Source organism: Heterocephalus glaber, unplaced genomic scaffold, assembly GCF_053883595.1.
Source record: "Heterocephalus glaber isolate CG9 unplaced genomic scaffold, H.glaber_assembly_v1.0 deba00001572, whole genome shotgun sequence".
Taxonomy (NCBI): Eukaryota; Metazoa; Chordata; class Mammalia; order Rodentia; family Bathyergidae; genus Heterocephalus; species Heterocephalus glaber.
The window spans coordinates 12,790,701-12,813,542 of record NW_028258357.1 but is presented as its reverse complement, the minus strand read 5'-3'; the positions used below and the strand labels follow the sequence as shown (position 1 = coordinate 12,813,542).

The 22,842-nt window shown below is 48.0% G+C and overlaps 1 protein-coding gene across 1 annotated transcript in view; it reads right to left on the bottom strand.

Moving 5' to 3' along the window:
- The window catches only part of Plxnc1 (plexin C1), a 138,054-nt gene extending 115,625 nt beyond the window's left edge, over window positions 1–22,429 (bottom strand). The window contains exons 1-2 of the mRNA XM_004844955.4: window positions 21,359–22,429; window positions 3,614–3,754 (exon numbers count right to left, since the gene is read on the bottom strand). Coding sequence (XP_004845012.1) covers window positions 3,614–3,754; window positions 21,359–22,414 — 1,197 coding nt within the window. The 5' untranslated portion in view covers window positions 22,415–22,429. The remainder of the gene's footprint in view (window positions 1–3,613; window positions 3,755–21,358) is intronic.
- Window positions 22,430–22,842: the final 413 nt, after the last annotated feature.

The window sequence follows — 22,842 nt, the reverse complement described above, 5'->3', positions numbered from 1 at the left end:
GAGCCTGAGAGCCACCTGTGGATAAAATTAGAGGCCAGGACATTTTAAGTGCAAAATGCCTTCAGTTTCTCTAAAAATCTTACTAAAGGACTTAGGAATAAAGGCAGAAGGAGGGCAGTAAAGGTATTAGCATACCACAAAGCTCACAAATCGCCACTAAAATCTTACCTTTGGAGGGAGGGCTGTCTTCTTTGGAAAAAGTGCATCTTAAAAGGCACTTGAAGACTGAGCCAATACCTCAGCTCAAGTTCAAAATGATGTTTCCACATAATAGAACATGATACAGCTATTTAAAAATACTGTTTACAAAGGGTTTGCAGTAGCATTTTAATAGAACCCTCTTGCCTCATTAACTGAAGAAAAGAAGGGTGCAAAATTGGATAGAGTCTGACCTCAAGTATGCAAAAAAAGAACCCAAAATGCTGACAGCGGTTGCCTCTACATGACGCAATTAAGGATAATTTTTCCTTTGCCTTCTTCTCATCCCCCACTGCTCTGCAACTCTCTACGTGAGCACACAGCACTTTCACTAGCAGGAAAAATTATTTAAATAATGTGAGGTTTAAAATGGCACCAAATTATATTAAAAATCCATGAGGTTTGCGGAGATTTAAGAAGTCGGATTTTTATTGGTGGTGGTAAAAAATAACAGCCACTGGCTCCCAAGTGCTGCTTCCTGCCTCTCATCCAGTCAGGCACATACTACGGTGCCTGGCATGTGTCAAAATGCTGAGGACCCTTGATCACCGGGAACCTGATGAATCAGGCTGGGGTGATCCAAGTTTTCTTTCTTCTCCTCCTCCCACTGTCTGCATTGGGCTGGGTTTTGTTTTTGGTGTCTTATTAGTACCTCTGTGCTTCAGCTTAGAAGCCAAGCTTGTGTCTATCAATGTTCTTCTTTTCTAACAGTTCTGGTGACAAGTCTGGCAAGGGAGAAGCGTGAAGCTTTTGAATAAAGGGATTTGGGGATTATCTGTAGCTTCCAAGTGAACCTCACAATCCCGGGTCCTCAGGTCTCCAGGTATGCAGAGGCTGCATCCAAGAATCTGTGGACAGGACACAGAAGGGAGTCTTGGGAACTACTGGGCTGTCCTGGGGAGATGGGGCTCAAGCCTGCTGATATATCCCTCACAACCGTCTCTCGGGGAAGGCGACTGTCCTGAGGGAAGCTGAGGGAAGTGGCTTAATTCCCAGGAAGTTATGATGCCAGTGAGGAGTTTGTTCCCTCCGTCACCTGGTCTACCTTCCCTAAGTCTCTAGGAATCCTGATGCACCCCAGCAGCATGGGGGCCCTTATCTACTTACTTCTTATTTGCTCCCTGAACTCTTGAGAGGTGTAGCCAGGGCCTGGGGCAGAAGTTGCAAAGTCTGTGTAACACGGTGGCCATTAGTGCAGTCTGAAGTTGCTCAGGATTCAGATCCCTGTTCTGTCCCAGTGTGACCCTGACCTTCAGCCAATCGCCCAACATTTCTAGATCTTGATTCCCTCAACTGTAAAATGGAAGTAGCAGGCCTACCTCACAGGCTTGTGGAGAGGAGTGAATTAGTACATGTGGAGCGCCTGCCATACAGGAAGTTGAATAAATGTTAGCAATTGCAAAACAAACAAAAAGCCAACATGCCCTTCTTATCTGAACCCTAAAAAAATGAGGCCAATGACATGGCTGCGTGGGGTGTCCCACACAGATCCAGAGGTCAGCGAGATTTCACGCAGTGGCAGTGTGTAGCTGCAGCTCCGGACCACTCTCCTGTTCCCAACATGACTGAAACTCGGCCAGCTGCACACAAATGGCTGGGGTGAGCCCACAGGACAGGCGAGACTAGGCTGTCCCACGGGGCACTATTTATAGACAGTGTTCCTTCACCTCCAGTTCACCATGTAACAGTCTCGTTGGCTCAGCTTGGGGGAAACAGTGTTCTTGTCAAAACACACGTCAAAAATATCCCAAATCTGAAGAGATAATTGGTGGGGAGGCCCAGGAAGGATTGACGGAAACTTCTTCTGCCAGGCTAAGGGGTCCAATCAGCCTGACCAGTTCCATGTGGCTACAGACTTCACTGGAGAGATGCCTGGAGCATGACTGATGAGTATTTACCTTTCCCCAGGAAACAGAGCCAGCGCCAGAGGAAAGATATCAATGTATACTTTAAAAGAATGTGTATACAAACTCCCTCCCATATGTTACTGGGTTTCCTCCAAAGGAAACAGATTAAATCAAATGCCTACCGGGCACTCAGCACGGTACCAGGCCGTGGGAACTCATGGCCCCATTCTTGGGAAGCTTCAAATCAAGTCGGGAAGGCTGGGAAAATGTGAGTGAAAAGGTGAAGTATCAAAGTGAGACATTTGTGATGAGGCAAAAGAATGAGGCAGATCATGAGTCTTCCAGGAGGCAAGGGGAGAGCTAGATCGCTCCATGGTGTGGGGTTGAGCTGAGGCAAAATACAAACACAGTACACAGGACTCGGTGGAGCAGAGAAAAAGCAAGCAAGCATTCCAGGCTGGGAGTACAGTGTGATCAAACGCATGGAAACAGTACTACGCAATGCACGTTTGCAGAATAGCAAGTCTACAGGTTTGGCTGCAGGAGGGAGTAGCATGTGTGCAGAAGGGAGAACTAGAGAAAGAAGAGGAAGGGGTCTTTCTGGGATTGTCTAGTACAATTTCATTTTGTGGATGAGGCAACTGGAGGCCCAGAGAAGTTAAGCAGTTCACCTAAAGTCACGTAGCTGGTTATCAGTTGGAAAGGCAGATCTGTCACTATGTAGTTAAGAATCTGCGGGGAGGGTCAACTGACTGGCTGTCAAGAGGTCAAGGGACATCATCAGTCTAGGGTGACAAATGGTGAGGTTCCCAACCATAAATGTTGTTGGAAGCCACTGGAGTGTTCGATAAATGCCTGCTGATGACACTGGTGAAGCCGAGTCCTCTCATACCTCTGACTTTATTTTCTTCTCCCCCGACCCAATGCTCCTCCCGAGTGAACAAAAATCTCAATTTGACCCAGGTATATCCATACAGTGGGAAAAAATAGTCCTATGAGATAAAAGTCAAGGGGAGTCTCAAAGCATTTTAGATCTCTAACCTCTCTGAGGTGTGTGTGGGTACAAAGGGCAGAAAACAAACCCCCTCTGTGGGTGGCAAGTGGGCTGGAGGGAAGGAACACCTGTTTTTTCTTCTTTTCAAACCCTATAATCTCTCACAACTTTGAAGTTGTGAGAAATCAGGTGCTTTGTACATTTCCAGCGTCAAGGACAGAGAACTGAAAGGTTAAATGTCTCAGGAAGGTGAGTCAGGAATGGAGTGGGGGCTGGACCTCCATTTACCTCACCCAGCAGCAGATGAGTAAGGAAAGGAGCGCATCTTGGCACATTCTCGAGGAGCAAAGTTGATAGAGATTCGTTACACGTTGGGGTGGGGCAGAAGTGGGGGCTCTTAGGTACAGATTTCCAGAATTTCTTCCAAGCCATTTCTGGGGATCTTTAAAGAGTTCTCAAAACAATTGGTAGGCATGGTCTTGTGTATCATTTAAGAGCATTAAGAAAACTTTTAAAAGCACAGAATGGATCATGGTTAAAATAAGACATTTGAAGAAGGCACACAAAAACCAACCTTAAGCAACTGGCCATCTCCAGTCCCCAAGAATAAAACAGTCCTGTTCAATACCACGGTGCCATAAACGGATGTCAGGTCGGAATGGATCAAGGTAGAGGATGCGATGGGCTGTACTCTCTCAGGTTGATCCCCTTCTTTCTGAACATGCACACAAACGCACAAATACAAAAAGAGAAATTTTAACAGCGATACGTCTCATCAAACCGATAAAATGTCACTCTTGACCTTTTAGGAAGGGTCCCATCTGTGGACCCAAATACAGTTTTCTTAGACGAGATCCCCAGGAGCAACTTTTGTGACCTTTATCTGTCAAATGGCCATGCTTGCCCAACCCATGGAAAGCGATTTGTTTACAATGTATTAACGCATATTGATTGCCAGCAGCCAGCTAGCCATCCATTTAACACTCCCAGCTGATAGAGGAAGCCAGGCCCACTGCAGTGCCAAGAGAGCCCACTGCTGAATGGGGAGGGAGTCGATCTTACACTTGGCTGTTCGCAGGCTCCTGCCACCATTGGTCTGAGCTGGGCACTGGCTTCCATGACGTTAAACACAAACACTCGCCGAGATGTGACTAGGATGATCCTATTGGGTGGGATGACAGAGAGGAGGGATTTGGGAGCAAAGTGACGAGCAAAACGCCCAGGGAAGCTCACAGACAGGGTGACTCATTCGGAGGGCAAAGAAACAGCCGTGGACGGTGGTAGGACAGAGCCACGGAGCAAAAGAGGAAACAAACAGAAGGGCAAGAACTGGAGCTGATGCTTTCAAAGAGGAAATGAAAAAGCCTAACTCCCGACCGGAAAGCATTTCAATCGTCAGAGGCTTTGAGCACATGTAATCACATGCTTGCTCCTGATCATTAAACAGGGCCCCTCTTTAAACCCAGAGCAGAGAGAGTGTCGACCAAAATGTCTTTTTCCTTTTTGTTTAAAAGGAATGAAGTGCCTCATGCTCTTCCTGCCTTCAACTGTAGAAAGCGGAGTTGGTTACACAAATCTCTGGAAGATACGGAGCTAGAAAGAGCCGTTGCCGTCTGCAGCAACTGAACACAGTGTGATAGCATACTTTATCTGCCAGAGCTGGCTTCCCAACTGCAGGAGGGTTTGCAAAGGCACATTTAAGTGTCAGCCAATGGGTGAGCGGCCAATTCAGGCAGCATCACCACAACTTGGGGAAGGGCCGTGTTCAGGGCGCGGGGAGGTGGGCAGGGGGAGGCCAAGACTTATTAACTTCATTATATGATTGCTGACAGTGTTTATGTCTTTCAATTTATGTCTTATTAAATATTCATTATTTGAAAACCCACCGAGTTTCATTAACATCCACACGAAACGGATCCACGGACTAAATTGATTTCTGAAGCCGTTAAAGTGCCGTCGATATTTCTCTGTTGACGTTGGGCTGTGAGAGAAAAGACAGGCTGGCAGGGAGTCCTCCAAGGCCCTGATTCCTTTTCGAGGAAAAGATGTCATAACCTAAGTGACTCATCTGCATAAAATATTCTATAGCAAACTTGCTCTAAGAAGATTTTTGGAAAGCCCATTAGAGAATTGTTTTTTGCCTGTTAAAAGATAGTACTTTTCAGTCAGGGAAGAGGAGGGGCGGTCCTGTTAAAATTGAAGTTAAGGAAAAAACTATCTCTGTGGGTCTAAGGATCGGAACAATAGATCACTGTTTAGATAAGGAAGCCTCATGACTACCAGCAGCAGAAGAAAAATCAAATGACCTTTAAGTGAAAAAAAAAACCAAACCACACCACATATCTTGCTTTAAAATAAAACCACAATTGTTCAAACATTAGACTGGCTGACCATGCCTATTTTTTTAAATTAAATATTTGAGCATCACAGAGAGGCTAACTCAGGGAATTGGGCATAATCTCCAGACTTCTAGAATGTCCTAATATCACTATCTTTGGGTGGGAGACTCCATTCCCTGTCATCCCACAACATGGAAAGACTAAAGGCTATGGATTGGGGATCATACGCAAGGACCAAATGGCACAGTATACTCCCAGGTGCTTAATAACCATGCCTGTTCCAGTAAGCCAAGAACAATGGTGTCATGTCGCCTTTGCCAAGGTGGAATGAGATATCCTATTTGTGAAAGACTGGCTCCAAATCACACAGGCAGCTCAGAAGATGAAAGGAGACAAGGAGAATATTTGTTCCAAATTACCATGTCACCCAGTCTAGTGTCTTTCCCTGACATCTGACTGCTCCTCACCAAGTGGAGTTTTCCAAATTAAGTCCTAGATCAATAGGATAGGTAAGTAGTACAGCCATTAAATCAATGTTCTCAAACTTGAGAGACTGATGGTGTAGAACAACCCACCTGGGACTCGTTTACATTTGAGCTTGGCGCTTACTCATTGGGTGCACTATGCGATTTATTTAACCCAGTCAGGAGATGGCTTTCTCAACTGTCTGATGAGGCTTTCTCAACTGCTGATTGGTATGAAGTTATGAAGAAGACATAATAAATGATAATGGTACTGATAATAATAATAGCAGCTAATAGGCATCATTATGTGCTACATAGAATATATTTTATCATTTACCTAATAGAGGCCATATAGGGTAGTGAGCCAGACTGCCTGGATTTGAAGCCTGGTTCTGTCATTTCTAGCTAAATAATTTTGTGCACATTTGTTAACCTCTGTCACTCAGTTTTCTCCTCTGTATAAGTGATGATAGCAGCATTTCTTTCATATGTCTGTTTTATGGACTGAATGAGTACTCAAACCCCTCAGTACAGCTTGGAAGAGTAACCCATAATCTGTGCTTGTTATCATTACTTTATTTAAAAACACAAATGGTTGCTGCCACACACAAGGCAGTTACTCCCACTTTGTTTCCCCAAAGAACCCTAATTTTGTGCAGGCAGCAATAAACCTAAGCCTGGAGAAAACCAGGACTAGCCCATGCCAAATGGCAATTCCATAGTATTTGCCTTCCTACTCCACAGAGCTAAGGGTAGCTAAGGCCACATGTTCCACTTCTGGCCAGTAAGATATCAGATGTCCACTGGAGGGATTTCTGGGAGTAGTTTCCCCCTCAATGAGAAAAGGCTTTTGAGGGAAAGGCCATTTTCCTTATTCCCTCATTTCCTCCTTTGGAATTCAGTTGTGTGATGCCATCATGGACAGACTGGGTGGCAGCCATTTTGCTTCCATGAAATTCAAGATGGAGGATGAAAATCAACATGATACGTGCAGGGGAAAGATAAGAGACCCTAGGTTCTTGAGGGCAACACTGAACCACAGTCCTCCAACCTTTAAATTTTTTTATTAAGCTGTCAATAGATGTCACGGTTTAAGCCACCGTTGATGGGGTTCTCTGATACTTGGAACCAAAAGCGAGTGACTGTTTAAGAAACGAGAATCATAACTTGTTGCACTAGACCAGGCTGGAGGACTTGAGCCATGGTCAGGATTTTGTAGCCAATTATGAGCGAGCCTGGAAGAAAATAGGAGAGAGGAGGCTTGGACCTCATGAAAACTCTAGGGGCTGCTCTGGCTGAATGGAAATGGATTCTTTTGTGCTGGAAACACACAGAAATGGACAGGTCTCTGTGAGTGGAGAAAGGAGCTTTCTGAATGGCTCTCTTATGCTCATTTCAGCAAATGAAAACAAAAGAGAGACAGGCTCCCAAGAAACCTCCTCACAAAAGTGAAGTTAATACCTAGGGAGCCAAGCAGAAAAAGGGGAGAAATAGTGCCGTCGGCCCCCTGTGTCCAGAAATTATTCTTACTCTTTACTTTTTCCGGCCTATTTTCTATCTTGCCCTTCTCTCCCCTTAGGGCATAATCGCTAATGTTGCTCTCAGCCTATTCTGTCTAGTTTATTATGTGTAATTTATTTCTGAATCCCAGCCTCTGCTTGTTCGTCTGTGTGTAACAAGGTTAATGCCTTGTAATGATGCTTTTGCCAGTTCTGCCTTTCATGACAAAATCCAATCTTGATTTAGCTCTAAACCTTGTCTCCCCTTTGGGCTTTCTTGGTTCCCTCAAAGTTGTCATTCTGTGTCTCCTTCCTGCCACGTCTCACCATAACAGTACGCTTAGACTTTTCCCTGCTTGAAGAACTTTTCTTAGGTGGAGAAAGATGCAGTCTCGTCCCCAGAGATGTTTAGGCTGAAAGAGCAAGAGCCTTGGGGCCAGTGCAGCAGAGGGGCCTGTGCCCAAGGGCACGCGTAGGTGCATGTCAGTGCATGTGTGTGTCGGGACCAGGCGTGTGGCCTGGCCTGAGAGGAACAGCTGACCTTCTTGCAGCTGCTTCATGCTACTTTTTGTTGACACCAGACCCTCCCCTGCGATGTGCACATTGTTCCCTGTATACCGCCAAAGGCTCCCACAGGCCATGAATTCTGCCAGTGAGCAGCACCAAAACCCTGCCCGATCTTGTGATGTGTGAGAGACTCCAGGAGGCTTGGGCTGCAGCCAGCTGCAGCTTCAGTTGCAACACCCAGAGAAAATATTCACAAAAGTGGGACCGCCAAGTGTCTCGGACCCAGGAAGAGCCAAGCCTTTTACTGCACGGTGCCCAAAGGGCTCTTCTATGTTGGGATGCTGGGGTTTGTTTGTTTGTTTTTCTGTTGCTGTTGTTGTTGCTGCTGCTGGTATTGTTTTTGCAGCACTGGGGATTGAAGCTACAGTCTTCACACTGAGGTACGTCCCTGGACCTTTATATTTTTATTTTGAAACAGGGTCTTGCTAAATTGCAAAAATGCACTGACAGGGATCCTCCTTCCTCAGCCTCCCAGAGTGCTAGAATTACAGCCATGTGCCATTGCACCTGGCTATATATGTTGGGTTTTCTTTACAAGGAAAGGGCTAATACCAACTGGGTGCTTACTGATTTCTTATTCATTGATAAAGTGCCTGTTTGGGGCAATTAATTTTGTGTGCTGTCCCATGGAGGCACTCGTTTTGAAGCAGTTTCTCCATTGCTGGCTATTTATTACTCACCCACGGCTGCTTATGGTTGAGAAGGCTCGGAAGGAGGCCCGCACCAACATTCTGGCCCTGCTCTGCCCCTTCAGGCCACGGGATTTGAACAAGTCCCCAAATGAACTTCGGTGACCGCAGCTGTAACACTACCAGCATCATCCTGAGGCTCAACGGAGCCCGTGTGTAGGAAAACAACAAGGATGCCACCCTCACCAAGCTAGGCAGGTGGAAAGAATAATTATTCAGCCAACGTGGACAGTGGCTTTATTAGCTAGTAAGGCTCCACTGCCTTTTACTCTTCTAAAGTACAGAGCACGCATCAGGCTCTGACTAAGTTTGTGACATCCCTGGGCATCTGAGGGAAGAACTTACACGGAGGATTCACTGTGCACAGGAGGAGTGGGGCAAGCGGGGGACTTAGGGACACAGCTGAGCAGACTCTGACCAGGCAGCATCCGGTGTGCAGCCCGACACAGGAAACAGGCAAAGAATGCGTGTACTTCACACCCTCCCACTGGCTCCCCCTTCCTCCCTCCACAGGCCCTGGTGTCCTCAGCCCTCCAAGGCTCCACCTTCCCCTTCCTGCCTGATGCCCCTTCCCCACCCCTACACCAAAATCTCCATCCCCTCTCTGTGGCTACTTTACCTGTGAGAAGACAGTTTAGCTGGGTGTGGTGGTGCACACCTGTAATCCCAGCACTCTGGGAGGCCGAAGCAGGAGGGTGGCAAGTGCGAGGGCAGTCTGGGAAATTGAGTGACTTAGCCAGTTGTTTATCAAAAACTTTTTAAAAAAGTATAGAGAGGGGGCACTGGGGATGTAGCTCAGTGCAAGCCATCAGTTCAATTCCTAGTACCAAGACCAAACCAAATAAAACAAAGACAACTTGGCTCCAATAATTCCCCCCAAAGTTATGTATGGTGGATGGCATGAAAACTGCATCATTACCCTAGATCTTTAGAGCTGAGACTCAGTTTCCCAGTGTTAGTCCCCAAGGAAGCTACTGATGTCCCAGGTGGCATAGCTTTCATTATGGGGTCGTCGTTGAAGCACCCTTGATACCTGACGTCCCCGAAATGCCAGCAGGGCTCCCACAGCATCCCGACTACCACAAAGCCCATCCTCCTCTGCCCAACGCGCATGTCCGCGTCCCTGTTGAGAAACACTGGGACCCGTGGCATGGCTTCTGAGTTGCTGAAAAACGCTCGCACACACTTCTCCCCAGCACTCTTCTCTCTAGTCTTCCTCCTCCTCAGCAGCAGCACCAACCATTCTGGACTCCTCTCTTCCCATCACTCTCCCCATCGAATCCATGAAAAAGCTCAGCTGAATTTCCCGCCAATCTCAAATTCACCATCTCTGTGGGCTCTGTGGTCCCCCTCTGAATCTATTGCAAGAGACTCCTAACCACCATCTATTTTCCATCCAGTAGTCAGGGTGATCTTTTAAAATACAAAACAAGTCATGTTACTCCCTTGCCTAAAATTCTTCAATTCCCTCCCATCACGCCTAACATTAAATCCATATACCCTCCCAGGCACTACCTGAGCTGGTCGCTGACGACTTCTTCAAATCCATTCTTCGAACTCTTCTCTTTTTTCATTCTGCTTCAGTTACTATGGCAGCTTTCTTTCAAAAATGTCTCTTTAACATATTACAACTTTCTGTCACAGGGCGTTTGCACATGTCACCTTTTCTAGCCCTCCTCCCCTTCACTCCCTCATGGGCTGGTTCTTTTTCATCTTTCAAGTTAATTTTCATCTAGAGACACATTAGCCTAGTTCTCTCCCTACCCACCCCAGTGATTGTTTGAATCATAGCACTTCATTTATTTCCTTCAAAGTACTTATAATTACTGATTTTTAAATGTTATTTATTGTCTGTCTTCCAGTAGTCTCTAAGCTCTACAGTTGTTTGTCTTATGCTATACTTTAAATGCAGCATCTACCTCAGCATCTGGCACGTGGTAGGTTGTCAATAAATGTTTATTGAATGAATGAATAAATAAATACATACATAGATCAATGTTTGAATATTTTCAGTCAATAGCCCATCAGATAATGACGGTACATTGCTAAGTAGGCCTAATGATCACAGAGTTCTTCAGCTGAGCCTGGATCTGTCCCTTGTAAACACTGGGCATTGGCTCTGCATTGGCGTAAGCTATACCACTGTCCCTTTTGCCATGTAGCTTGGCCTTCCCTAAACTCACATCCACAGTTTGTTAGCAGCCTGTACGAGAAAGTTCCTAAACCTCTCCATTCTTGGTCCACAGACAGGCTACAGATTCGGTGTACTTAAAATGTAGGGGGCAAGCACAGTACTTGACATATGCTCTAACCAAAGCAATGGATAACAGGACTGTTCTTTCCCATATGATATACTTCTATGAATATGGCCTAGCATTGCTTTAACTCTTTAAAAGAAAAATTGCTGATGCTAGCTTGAAAAGGTAGAAAGAACAAGATATTTTGAGTAAAATTTATGTGAGTTTAAGTTCAAGCTCTATTATATCCTAATTGTCTCCAGACAGTCATACATCCTCTCTCAATTTTCTCCATCCATCCATCCATCCATCCATCCACTCATCCATTCAACCATTCAACCATCCACTCATCCATCCACTCAGCCATCCATCCACTCATCCATCCATCCACTCATCCATCCATCCATCATTTATGGAGCACTTGCTGTTGGCCAGCTGCTTTATCTACAAAATACAGATGTGAATAAACCCTCTATTGTCAAAATAAGCCAATCAAATGAGTTTTGAAACAAAATGAAACACTTTATATTTCAAGTCATGGTTTCTGAAACACTTGGTAACAGAAAGGAATGATTAAAGTGGGGGCTCCATTCGTATTCACAGTGCAGGGACAGAATTCAGCGGGGAAAAGCATCAGTATTTTAACAATCTCTAACTGAAACAGCACTTCCTTTAATTTTGGATTCAGGCCATTGTAGTATTAACTGAACTTGTGACTCTGTCTCCAGAAGAAATCAGATATTTTTCATATCATTTTATAGTTGCTGCAGATAACTCAAAATACCATTTACTCTCATCTCTACTTTGAAATTATGGTGGTTGCTGCTGCTAGATCTTGCTGTTGAATGTGTTCTGATATATTACCATATCTCAAAGTGAAAAAAATTTATGTATCTGTATATCTATATAATTGGTGTATTTTGCAATCTATGCTTTTTACATTATGCATCAAAAATAATCTGAGAAGGAATCTTCAAGCTGCATCAGAAGTGCCCAGCACCAGGGCTCTGTGGGGTTAGGAAAAGAAATATTGTTAAGCACAGCAGTCTGGCACTAGACGACATGCACGGCTACCAGCTGCTCTAGGCGACCCCCTCCTATTGCCCCGGAGAAACAAGGGTCAGCACTTGGAATCCAATTTTTAAAAGGGGTCACGGATGGAGAAAGGAGCCTCAGGAGGAGGCCAATGAGCAATGATCAGGAACAGCTGGTATGTTAGATAACACGCTTCTTCAACCAGGTCAGGGACAGGGTCGGGGGAAGGCAGTCACAGGAAGCCCCCTGCCCTCTCGCTTTGGCTCTTCCTGTAAACACAACTCCTATGTCGACAGCTCTCAGAAGCTCTCACCTCACTGTGCTATAATCACTGGCTTCTCCACTAGCTGAAGAGCATGTTCTTCCCAGTTCTGCAGTCAGGTACTGAGGCCTCACTCACTGTGTGTTAGGCAGCTTTATGGGTGGCTCGGAAATACAAGGGAGCCAACCGGGCCTCCCTTTTGCTCTGGTTTGAATGTATCCGCCAAAAGTGCTGGAAGCGTAAGCCACAAATTCACGTGTTAATGGTATTTGAAGGTGGAATCTCTGGGAGGTCGTTGGGATTAGATAAGGCCATGTGGATGGGGTCCCCATCATGGCATTAGTGGCTTTTAAGGAGAGAAAGAGAGATCTGAGCTAGTGGGCTTGCAGTCTCACCATGTCATGCCTTTCATTTATTATAGGGAAGTAAGGAGTCCCTTACGAGGTGCCACAGAGATGCCAGGGCCATGCTCTTGTACTTCCCAGCCTCCGAAACCATAAGCCAAATAAACTTCTATTCTTTATACACGACCTGGTTTCAGGCATTTTGTCACAGCAACAGAAAACAGACTAAGATATCCATCAAGGCACATACAGCCCACATGAGTGCGTGTGGGTCCAACACAGAGCCTGACACACTCCAAGCTTTATCCAGGGGAATCCCAATTCCCAACTTCACTGCCAACTGCCTACATAGTCGCTCTTTCTGAATGCCCCAAAGGCATTTAACAATCAACAAAAATCAAACTCATCTTCCACTGGGTCACCAATCCTCTATGTACTGTATCTTAAAAAGCTCGCTCATCCCATCCCTCCCTTCCACCCACACAAGCTCAGCTGAGGTCTTCAGCGGTCCTCCACTGGATGAAACAGTAAACAGATTCCGCCTGCACGTCCCTGTCCCTCTGCGCTCTGTCACCACTCTCTCTCCTGCAAGAGTCTGCCCTAGGTTTTCTTGCTCCTCCAGTGGCCAAGCTCCCCTCCATTCCCCCCAGGGCAGCCATTAGTTAGGAATTCAAATCCAATCATTTCACTTCCCTTCAAAGGTGCCCCTTTGCTTCAGGGATAAAATCGAGTCTCCTTCCCTCAGTGCAGGGGCCTGTAGGATCCAGCTGCAGCTTCCTTCTCCAGCCTCCTTCTCTCATACTCTCCCCTCTGGCCTCCCTGTCCTCACCGCTTATGCTGTGCTTATTCCCTCATGACTTCCTGTCCTCACTCCCAGGGTACCAGGTCTGCTCCAGATCTCCATGGGCAGCCTGCGACTCAGCTTTCTCATCTCCCTGGTGTGCGCTCCACCGCCTTAGAGACCAGCTTCCCCAACAGCCCACCTAAAAGACTGTCACAGCCCCTGCTTAGTGAGGTGCCTCTGTTTCCTCATCTGTAAAAAGAAGAACAATGTTCTCCATCTTGTAATGTTATGGTGAGAATTAAATGAGTTACTACGAGCAAAAATGCTTAGAATAGCAGCTTATAATATGTTCCCTTTAAGTTTTAGTTATCACTTGAATAGAAAAATAACTATTTGCTACATGTTTATTTAAATAACATTTAAATATTTTCTGCTTTATTTAAATATTTTCACACACTGCTGGGCACATAACAGCAACTCACGAAATTGTGTCTGAACCAATGACAGTCCTTCCACTCAGCTGCTTTGCCTCCAGCCTTGTCTCTGTCACTTAATCCTCTGAGTGCTCCTTCTGGAACACACTCGGTTGGTGCCTGCTGTTGGGGACACCTGCCACAGCCATGGTTTTCACACCCTGCTCACCACAAGCTCCTTTGAGATGCTGCAGGGACCAGCACGGGTGGAAGTAGGGGAAGCTGTAGAGCCTGGGAAACTTACAACTCACTTCATCCTGTGTCCCCAGCCCTTGGCCACATCTCATCCCGAGCAGCAGGTTAAGGGTGAGTTCTTGTTCCTTTGCTAAGTGTTTATTTTAAAGGCAAGGTTTGGAAAGTCTGGAAGCACCTGACCGTCACAATAAAATGTGTCCCCCTTTGCCTGCCTCATGAAGCCCTTCGCCATCTGGACCTGCACACTGCTTTCCGGAGAGGCTAGACCAGGGCAAGCACTTAGGGCTCACAACCTTATTCAGCTTCCCGCCCTGCACAAGCTGTGCCCACTCCCAGGCGCGGCCCTCTCTGCCTGCTCCACTCAGCCTCAAGACAGCTCAAGCGCCGCTGTTCTGGGGCCTCCCAGGTCCTTCAGGGCCCAAGGTGGCATCCTTTCTTGTCCTTTCCAGGGCACCTGTCCCTTGGTTCATTCTCCTTCCACTCTTTCCACCATAACCTCCACCTGTGGGCCTGTGTTTTGAATGGCCCATGAACAAACAATGGCATTTACATCTTTGAACAGTTGGGAACAAATTTTGAAAAGAATAATTTGTGCCGAGTGAAAGTTATAAGGAATTTGGGAGTCGATGTCCCTCGAGTTTTATTGGAACACAGCCCTGCAGGTTCACATATGTGTCGACCCCAGCTCTGTTCGCAGGACTGTGGCAGAGGTCAGTAACTGGGACTCATGGTGACAGAGCCTGTACCTGGTTTACAAAGACTAAAGTATTGATGCCCTAGCCCTTTGCAGAAAAGTCTGCTGGCCCCTAAATCAAAGTGGTAGCCGAGATGTTGGGGTAGGAACAGGGTCAAATTCCCTTTATAACTTCTCTGAGGAAAACACTGTAACTAGTGAGTCAAACTGATGTGAAAATCAACGATAGGAATTGTGAATGTAGCTCACAGTTCTGTTCACTTTCTTGACCATGTAAAAATTAATATTTCATCAAGATAGAAAATTAAAACCAAGAGTAACTCTGAGCATATTTAGAAAAAACCCAACCAACCTACCCCCTACAATAGTCCTGTTCCAATGAACAGGCTAGACCCAGTGCCTAAAACTTGTTCCTCAGGTCATGTAAAGCTTTCTCAGTCATTACTGTCTGTCTGCAAACACATGTCTAAGGAAGTAGTGCTCACTGAGAAACTGTAAGGGAGGCAGCGATGACACCACGCTAGAGCAGTCAAGACACTGGTCATGATGTAGCTCTTCTGTCACTCTGTTCTAAAGGAATCCACTCACAGCACCTGTGGTGAGCCGTCATATGTCTGACCTTTTCCCTTCTTCGGACTAGACCCATATCTGCCCCAAGGGCTGCAAATCTTGACACTGACCAAGGGCTCATAATCTGGTGTGAAAGCTGAATTGGACCCCGTTCTATCTCTTTCCTAGTAATCTGTACTAAATAATATAGAAAGGTATTGTTGGGTAGTGGGAGCCAATGCAGAAGATGAAAGGTTGTTAAGATGCAGATGGGCACCAAGGCTGGGTGAGGCATATTCATGTGGCTGCACTGAGGGGCATATGTTTGAGGAAGCAGAGGTCGCTTGAGAGCAGGATGGAGCAGGTAGCTGTGCTAAGTCATACAAACAGTGAGAGCTTGGAACGAGCATCAACCATTTCCCAAGGCTGAGCTGCCTTGAATTCAGAACCACCCTCCAACCCTGTAAGAAGGAGACCCATCCTTTCTACTACTATTGCTAATCATGATGGCGGAGATAGTGAACACACACGTAGTGTTCACTGTGTGTTGAGTACAGTTCACTCTCCACAGTATTAATCTCAACAGTAATCCTACAAACAGGATCCCTATGAAGAAACTGAGGCACAGAAAGGGTATGTCACGTGCTCAAGGTTACACAACTGGTAAGTGGCAGCTTCATTCCCAGTTGACCTGGCTCTAGGGACTGTACTGCTCCTGTTCCTAGACTACCATGTAATGCCACATATTTCTGCCCACAAAATCTCTCATTCCTTATTTGAGCTTACTCAAGGGGAACTCTGCAATCAATTGTACATGACTCACATAGACACTCATATCAGGATAGATACTGTGAAGAGCAGGCCCTCAAACAGAACTGGTCCTAGTGTCTGGTTGAGTTAAAACTCTAGAAATTCTTCCTCATCTTAGAATAAAACACAAACAAATTATTGTTACATAAAAATTAAAAAGCTAAATTATGACCCATAGGTTTCTGAGACTCAGACTTCAAGCCCAAGAATGTCTTTGAGCAATTAAGCAGGAAGAAAGAATAGAAGGGTAATGGAATGGGTTTGCGACTTTTTATGGCCCTAAGTAAAATCCAATGGAAAAAAATGGCACAAGTCCCTACTCCAGGTGCCTCAGTTGGAATACACAGAATGCTACTGGAATGTGCAACAAGGAAATCTGAGCATGAATTTAGATTATTTTGTGGGCTTGTCAAAATACAGATTACTAGTCTCACCCTTACCTCCACAGTCTGAGTTATTAAGTCTGATGGCCCCAAGAATTTACATTTCTAGCAAGTTTTCAGGTAGTGTTGATGCCATACTTCAAGATCCATTTCTCTGTATAGCACAGAGACCATTCTTCTTAGCTTTCAAAGGCAGGATTGTGCCGTGTTAAATTAACCTCAGAAATTCCAATCATGCTGGATTTTTATGGACAAAGTCAACTCCCGGATTGGCAACACCAGAAGTTGGGCTGCTCAAGAATGGGAAGAGCCAGAAGAGTAGAGGACACCATACAATGTAGGACTAGGGAAGAAAGGGGCCCGGCACATCAGCTATTAAGGAAAAGACAGTGGTTAGGGGTTATAGGAATATAAGGTGACCAGGCTCAAGAAGCTATTGCTGCATAGAAAACATTTATTTCCAACATGATCCCTCTAAGATCATTCATTAATATATTCAACAAATATTTCTTCAGCTCCAACTACACACCAGGTACTACTCTATGTACTGGAGTTTCAACAGAGAATACCCTCCAGGGTCATTCATAGGCCTGAATGCAAAGGACACACTCTGACTAGAAGTTGATGGCTGAGGAAATACAGCCCTCCTGAGTCAGAACTCCAGGGAGGCGCAGATGCAATTGTAGGGAATCAGTTCACAACAAGGATTCTCTGTTCTGTGTCTCATGTCCACAAACTGGTGTTGGTGCCCCAGGAGATGCAGGTTCCTAGCTTGCTCCATGCATGACCGGATTGACACCAGAACTCAACGTCTGCAGTGACTGAGAGATCATGGCAGTGGTTAAGAGCACAGGTCCTGTAATCAGGCCAGCCAGGTTCAAAATCCTTTGCTATGGCACCTAAACAAACCTCTCTAGATCTCAATTTTGTCATCTGTAATGATCATAATAGCCACAGTCTTTGCCTCACATGGTGACTGAGAATTGACAGAAAATAAGGCATGTAAATTGCTTTACACAAAACCCAGCCATAATAACTATTCAGTAAATAGTAGCCATGATTGCTTTTCCCCTTTCTAAGTGGGTGCTGTCACTGCAGTTGTCCTTTCTGCATCTATCCTTGTGTATCAGATGTGTGTGCGAGGGCAGAAATCCCAACCACGTCTACAGACAGTGAATAGCTAGACAGAACCATAACAGAAACTAGAAGAGGAATCAACATCACAGGAAGGCTGTGGATTTTGAGGTCAACGGGCCACATCACCAAGTAGAACTGGGAGATCTCTTCTATGCACATCGCTAGATGTGCCTTGGGCTGCTGTCTGTTGAACAGCACGTGAGCACTTTGTGGTTGTCTGCATGGCAGTTAAATCACATCAGGCTCAGTCCTGTGGGCCAAACTATAAGAAAATACATCACTCACGATGTCTACAGAGAGGTGGCTGCCATGTTTAAATAACCACAAGCTACCTTGGCACCCAACTATGGCAGCCAAAAAACTCTGGAATAATCTGTCTTCACCAACTCAAACACAAACACTTTCCTACGGGTTACACTCAGGTGCCAAGGTAGTGAAGTTCAGAGAGAGAAGAAGTTACATTAACATATGCATAATTTAAAACATTCATATTTATATTAATCTAAGCACAAATATGTTATGAAATAGGATGAAAGAAAATTAAGTCTACAACAGAGGCCAAAATTTGCACTCCTTCCCTCAACACCACATCCCTAGGAGGGGGTAGGGTTATTTGGTGTCTTTTTCCTTAGGGGACCCTTACGGGAAAGTTTGAGAAGCACCAGGCTGGCAGGAGGAATACAGAAGTAGACACTGGAAGACTTGGGTATAAATGGGAGGACTCTGGCACTTCTTTTGTTATCTTGAGTAAGTCATTTCACGGATCTGGAGCTTTCTTATGTAAAAAATGTAATGTTCCTCACAGAATAAATCTCAGACTTGATGAGAGGCTCAAAGAAATGTACATGAGGAAGTGTTGCACAAACATTCATCAGGAGTAGTAGAGAGAAAGTCTGGGGAAGTAGGCCGCTTCCACACATTGAGGGGCTGCAGTGAACCTGGTACAGTTGTGAAAGTGTACTCAAAGTTGGCAGAAAAAGTAACAGCCCACTGTGTAAAGAGCTGAGCACACACTAATTGCACAAGCATCTCAGGGATTAATTCTTAGCAGGAAAAGCCAAAGGTGAGGAGAATCAGCGGATGAGAGATAAGAAGAGAACCAAGAGGAAGGAAGCATGGCCCAGTCATGTTCAACTACCTGTGGTTGACTGAAGATGGAAAATACAGGCATCAGCTAGGAAGAGAGGAAGAAGGCAGAACAATCTAGCTGCTTGTGCCTGGCTGCCTGTGGATTACTGGCAAAATGACTGTTTGCTTTGGAGGAACTGCTGCTAGAACCTACTGAGGCTCCCTCTAGAGTGTTTCAAGTCCAGCTCCTGTTTTAGGCACCTATAATTCAGCATGTGTCTCAAAAACACATTCAGGCGCTGAAAATAAAATGCAAAGCAAATGCAATCAAATGACATCATTCTTCGGAGTGACAACCAGGGGCACACTGATCCCATGACCCCATTAAACAGGTTGCAACCTGCTATTGTCCCTTCAGTGGCAAAATCGGTGGCGCCCAGCACAGAGCAGGCATCAAACAAATATCTGTTGAATTAAGTATCTTCTCTGCCTATTTAATAGGTTAGAAAATTGTCAGCTTTTTCATCAAAACTACCACCTTTTTTCATTCAAACTCCTCTTAACATTCAATTCCATTTAGGCTTTTTAATGCATACTAGCAGCAAGGAATTTACTTGAATGAAAAATAAATGCAAAACTCCAAGCTCCCACCTGTGCAGCCATGACATGCTATTGTTTGAACCAGAGTATATTATTTAACTTGGATGACAAGCTCAGGGGCTAGAGACCCCATCTTTCAGAACACACAGCTCTGAGCTCACTGGGAGTTCTTGATAAATAACAGCAGCAAGAAATGCTGTGGAGGGATCGGCTTTTATTATTTATTTTTTCCATTCCAGATCTTTGGCAGCATGTGTTTACCCCTTGCTTGATTTCCAAGGGGCAGCTCTCCCGGGAGCTCCAGTGAAGACAGATAAACAGCCCTGCCACTTTCCCTTCCCCTGCCCCTCCCTAGCCCAGCACAAGTAGGAACACATGATTGAGCCAGGACATGGCTTGCAAGTGCATTCAGGATGCCTGCTGGGTTTGGAAGGGAACCGAGTCCTCCAGGACCCAATAGGTAGATGCAATCAAGAGAAATGTTTTGGCTCCACACACAGACACAGCTGTCAGATGGCAGAGCTTGGACCTCCACCGTTATTACCTGCTGTGGGCCTCCGAGCTGTCTTGTCATCAGCCCCAGAGACCAAGTGTGCCTAAAGCTTGGCGCAAAGTAATATTTGGAGGGCAGTTTCAAGTCTTTCAACACAGACGTGAAAGGCGATCATTTTGCCAAACTTGAACTATTAGATTACAAAAACATATAAGGACAGATATTAAATTACATGCGTACGTCAAGACGAAGACATTAAGTCATTTGGGGAGACCAATGTGTGTTTTATATATATATATATATATATATATATATATATTTTTTTTTTTTTTAATTATAGCAATAATAAAATGAAGATGTTATGTGTTTGTCCCAGCACACAACTAACAGGCAAAGAGGAAGATGCAAGGCACCATTCTGAAGAGCCCTTTTCTCGCCGGCTACTCGGGTGACTACTTGGTGAGATGTGTTCGCAGAGAAAGGGGAGGGTGGGGGCGTCTTTCTGTCCACATATTCCCTACACCTTAGAGCCACCGTGCTCCCGTACCCCGTCGGTACACAACCAATGTACCAACACAACACGCTTTCCAAGTGGAGACTTCTCCCCTTCCTCTCTGACTCATTTTACATCAAAACAATGGCAACACCTGTAGCCGTTAATTTCTGCTCTTTGATTTCTGTCCAGCCCTAAAGGAGGCTCTCAGCAGGCTCCCCTCTCAGGAGCCATATGTGGAGTTGATGTGCCAGCAGCCTTGGAAGGGAAACAGCCTCCGGAGAAGTGCACAATGGCTCCATAATCCCCATCAACTGGACCCTCTTGAACTGCCGCTTTATTTCCCAGTCAAAGGACTGCCAATCTCAAGATTCAAGCTGTGGCTGCCCTCAGAGCCCTGGGGAAACCTGTGTCGTTTGCCTGATTCAGACACAGCCCAGGGGACTGATGAGCCTGCTGTCGAATCCAGCAACCTGCAGCCCAGAAACTGCCTGCAGCACCCCAACACTTTCCCTTGCTCTCCCCTCCAGGGTGAGGCTCTACACCCACAAAGCAGTCCCCGCCTCCCCGGGCGGGCGCTCCCCCCAGCAGAGTCCACAGCAGCCCTGGCCGGGCCGCAGCCCCGCCCCCTCGCACCGGGTCACGCCGGGGTTCCTCCTGCAGCCCCGCGCGCCGAGGCGGGCGTGGAGCGGGCTCGCCACTCTTCAGACGGACACACGCGCTGCGGGCAGGGGCGGGGGGGGGCGGCACAAAGGTTGGGGTGTGGCAGGAGCCCTCTAGGCTCAGCGCCTTCTCTGCAGAGGGTACTGTGTTTGGTAACTGCTGACGGAGAGGCTCAAGTCCACAACCCCACTGACACTACTCTGAGGAGTGTGGAGAAGCGAAGAGGGAGAGGGGAGCTGCGTGGGTCCGCTCAGCCCCCAAAGGCGCCCACATTTGGTCCGAGGCGGATGGCGCTGGGAGGCAGTCACTAGAGTTTGGTGCCTAACTCCAACCCTCCCCGCCCCTCTTTTTGCACTCTTCCTTTGGGGGCCTCAGGGCGAGCTTTACATTAGACTGAGGTCTCAGAAGGACGGTGGCGAGGTGAACTGGCGACCCGGTAAACGTCACCGGGATGTTTCCCTACCCTCTCGTTCGCTCTGCCTAGGCGGCGGCTGGGCTCGAGACAGCAGCGCTCCCGTGGGGACCCGGGGGCAGGACTTACGCAGTTCTGCTGGGTCTCGAAGTCCCAGCTGCAGCTCTTGGCGCGCGCCTGGATCTCACTCATCCTGAAGAGGCACAGCGCGGTAGTGGCGCGGGTGCGCCTCTCCTGGCCCTCTCCGGTGGGAGCGCTGAACACGCCCGCCCAAATGTCCAGGGCTTCCACCAGGCTGGAGGAGAGCAGCAGGGGGCGGCCGTCGGGATGTCCATGGCTGCAGTCGAGGGCCGCCTGACCCTGAAACAGGGCATCAGCGCTCTGCGCGATGCGCACCATGCTGGGCCAGCCAGTGGTGGCGCCGCTAGTGTAGTTGTAGGGGTAGTAGGGGAAGTAGACGCTGCCGTTCCAGAGAAAGGCGTCCACGAAGTGCAGGCTGCCCGAGCTCCCTCGCAGCTTGAGGCGGCCCAGCTCCTCCGTGGCCAGGCTGCGCTCCGTGTTCTTGAGCGTGATGGCCGTGTCTCGATCGGAAGCCGCGGGGCTGCAGCGGCTCGCGGTCTCCGGCTCCGGCAGCACGTAGGTAGCGGCCACCGCCAGGTACCAGCTGTTCTTGGGCCCCGCGCGGTACACCACGCCGGCCGTCGAGCCCTGCGGGTGGCACGACACCACCTCGGTGCTGTTGAGCAGGGAGCTGAGGCTCAGGTTGCCCAGGGGCCGCACCTCGCAGGCGCCCCGGTCGAAGGTCCAGCCGGTGAGCAGCAGCCCCCCGAGCTCTTCTGCCCCCTCGCGGTAGGGCAGCAGCAGCTTGCTGAAGCTACTCCCGGGCCGGGGCCGCGCGGGGGGCGCCAGGGAGACCGGCTCGGTGCAGTTGCCCGCCTGGTCCCGGTACAGGCGCGAGAGCCTGTTCTCCAGGCTGTAGTCCAGCTGGTCCAGGCAGCTGCCGCTCGCCACGAACACGCCGTCCCTCAGGCTGGCCGCGATGGCTCCGATGGCTTGCTCCGCGCGCCACACCGGCTCGTCCGCGCCCCGGGAGGGCGCCGCGAGCGCCAGAAGATAGGCGAGCAGGGGCAGCGGAGCGGCGGGGCGCGGGGGGCGCGGCGGCGCCTTCCTCCGGGAGACCTCCATGGGGTTGGGGGGGCCGCCCCCGGGCAGGGCGCGCGGCGGCAGCGGCGGCTCTGGCGCGCGGCTACGGAGACGCGGGCGGCGGCGGCGGCGGGGGCTCCTGCGCGCGCTCGGGCTCCCGCGGCTGCCCCATCCCCGAGGCTCGCCCGGGAAGGAGAGCGGGGCGCGGGGCGCGCGGCGGCGGCTGCTGCGAGCCCTGCGCGTTCCGGCGGCGCTTCCTCCTCGCCCTGCTTCGCCGAGAGTTCTCTGTGCGGCGCGGGCGCTCGCGGGGAGGCGCGGAGGGGAAGGGAGGGGACGGCGGAGGGGAGCGCGGCGGGCGGGGAGGGCTGGAGAGGTTGGGTGCGCTTGTGCGTTTCACTTTCCCATTGTCGAAGTGGGATGCAACTGGCCCCCTTCCTCATCCTCTTCCTCCTCCGCCCTCCGCCTCCTGT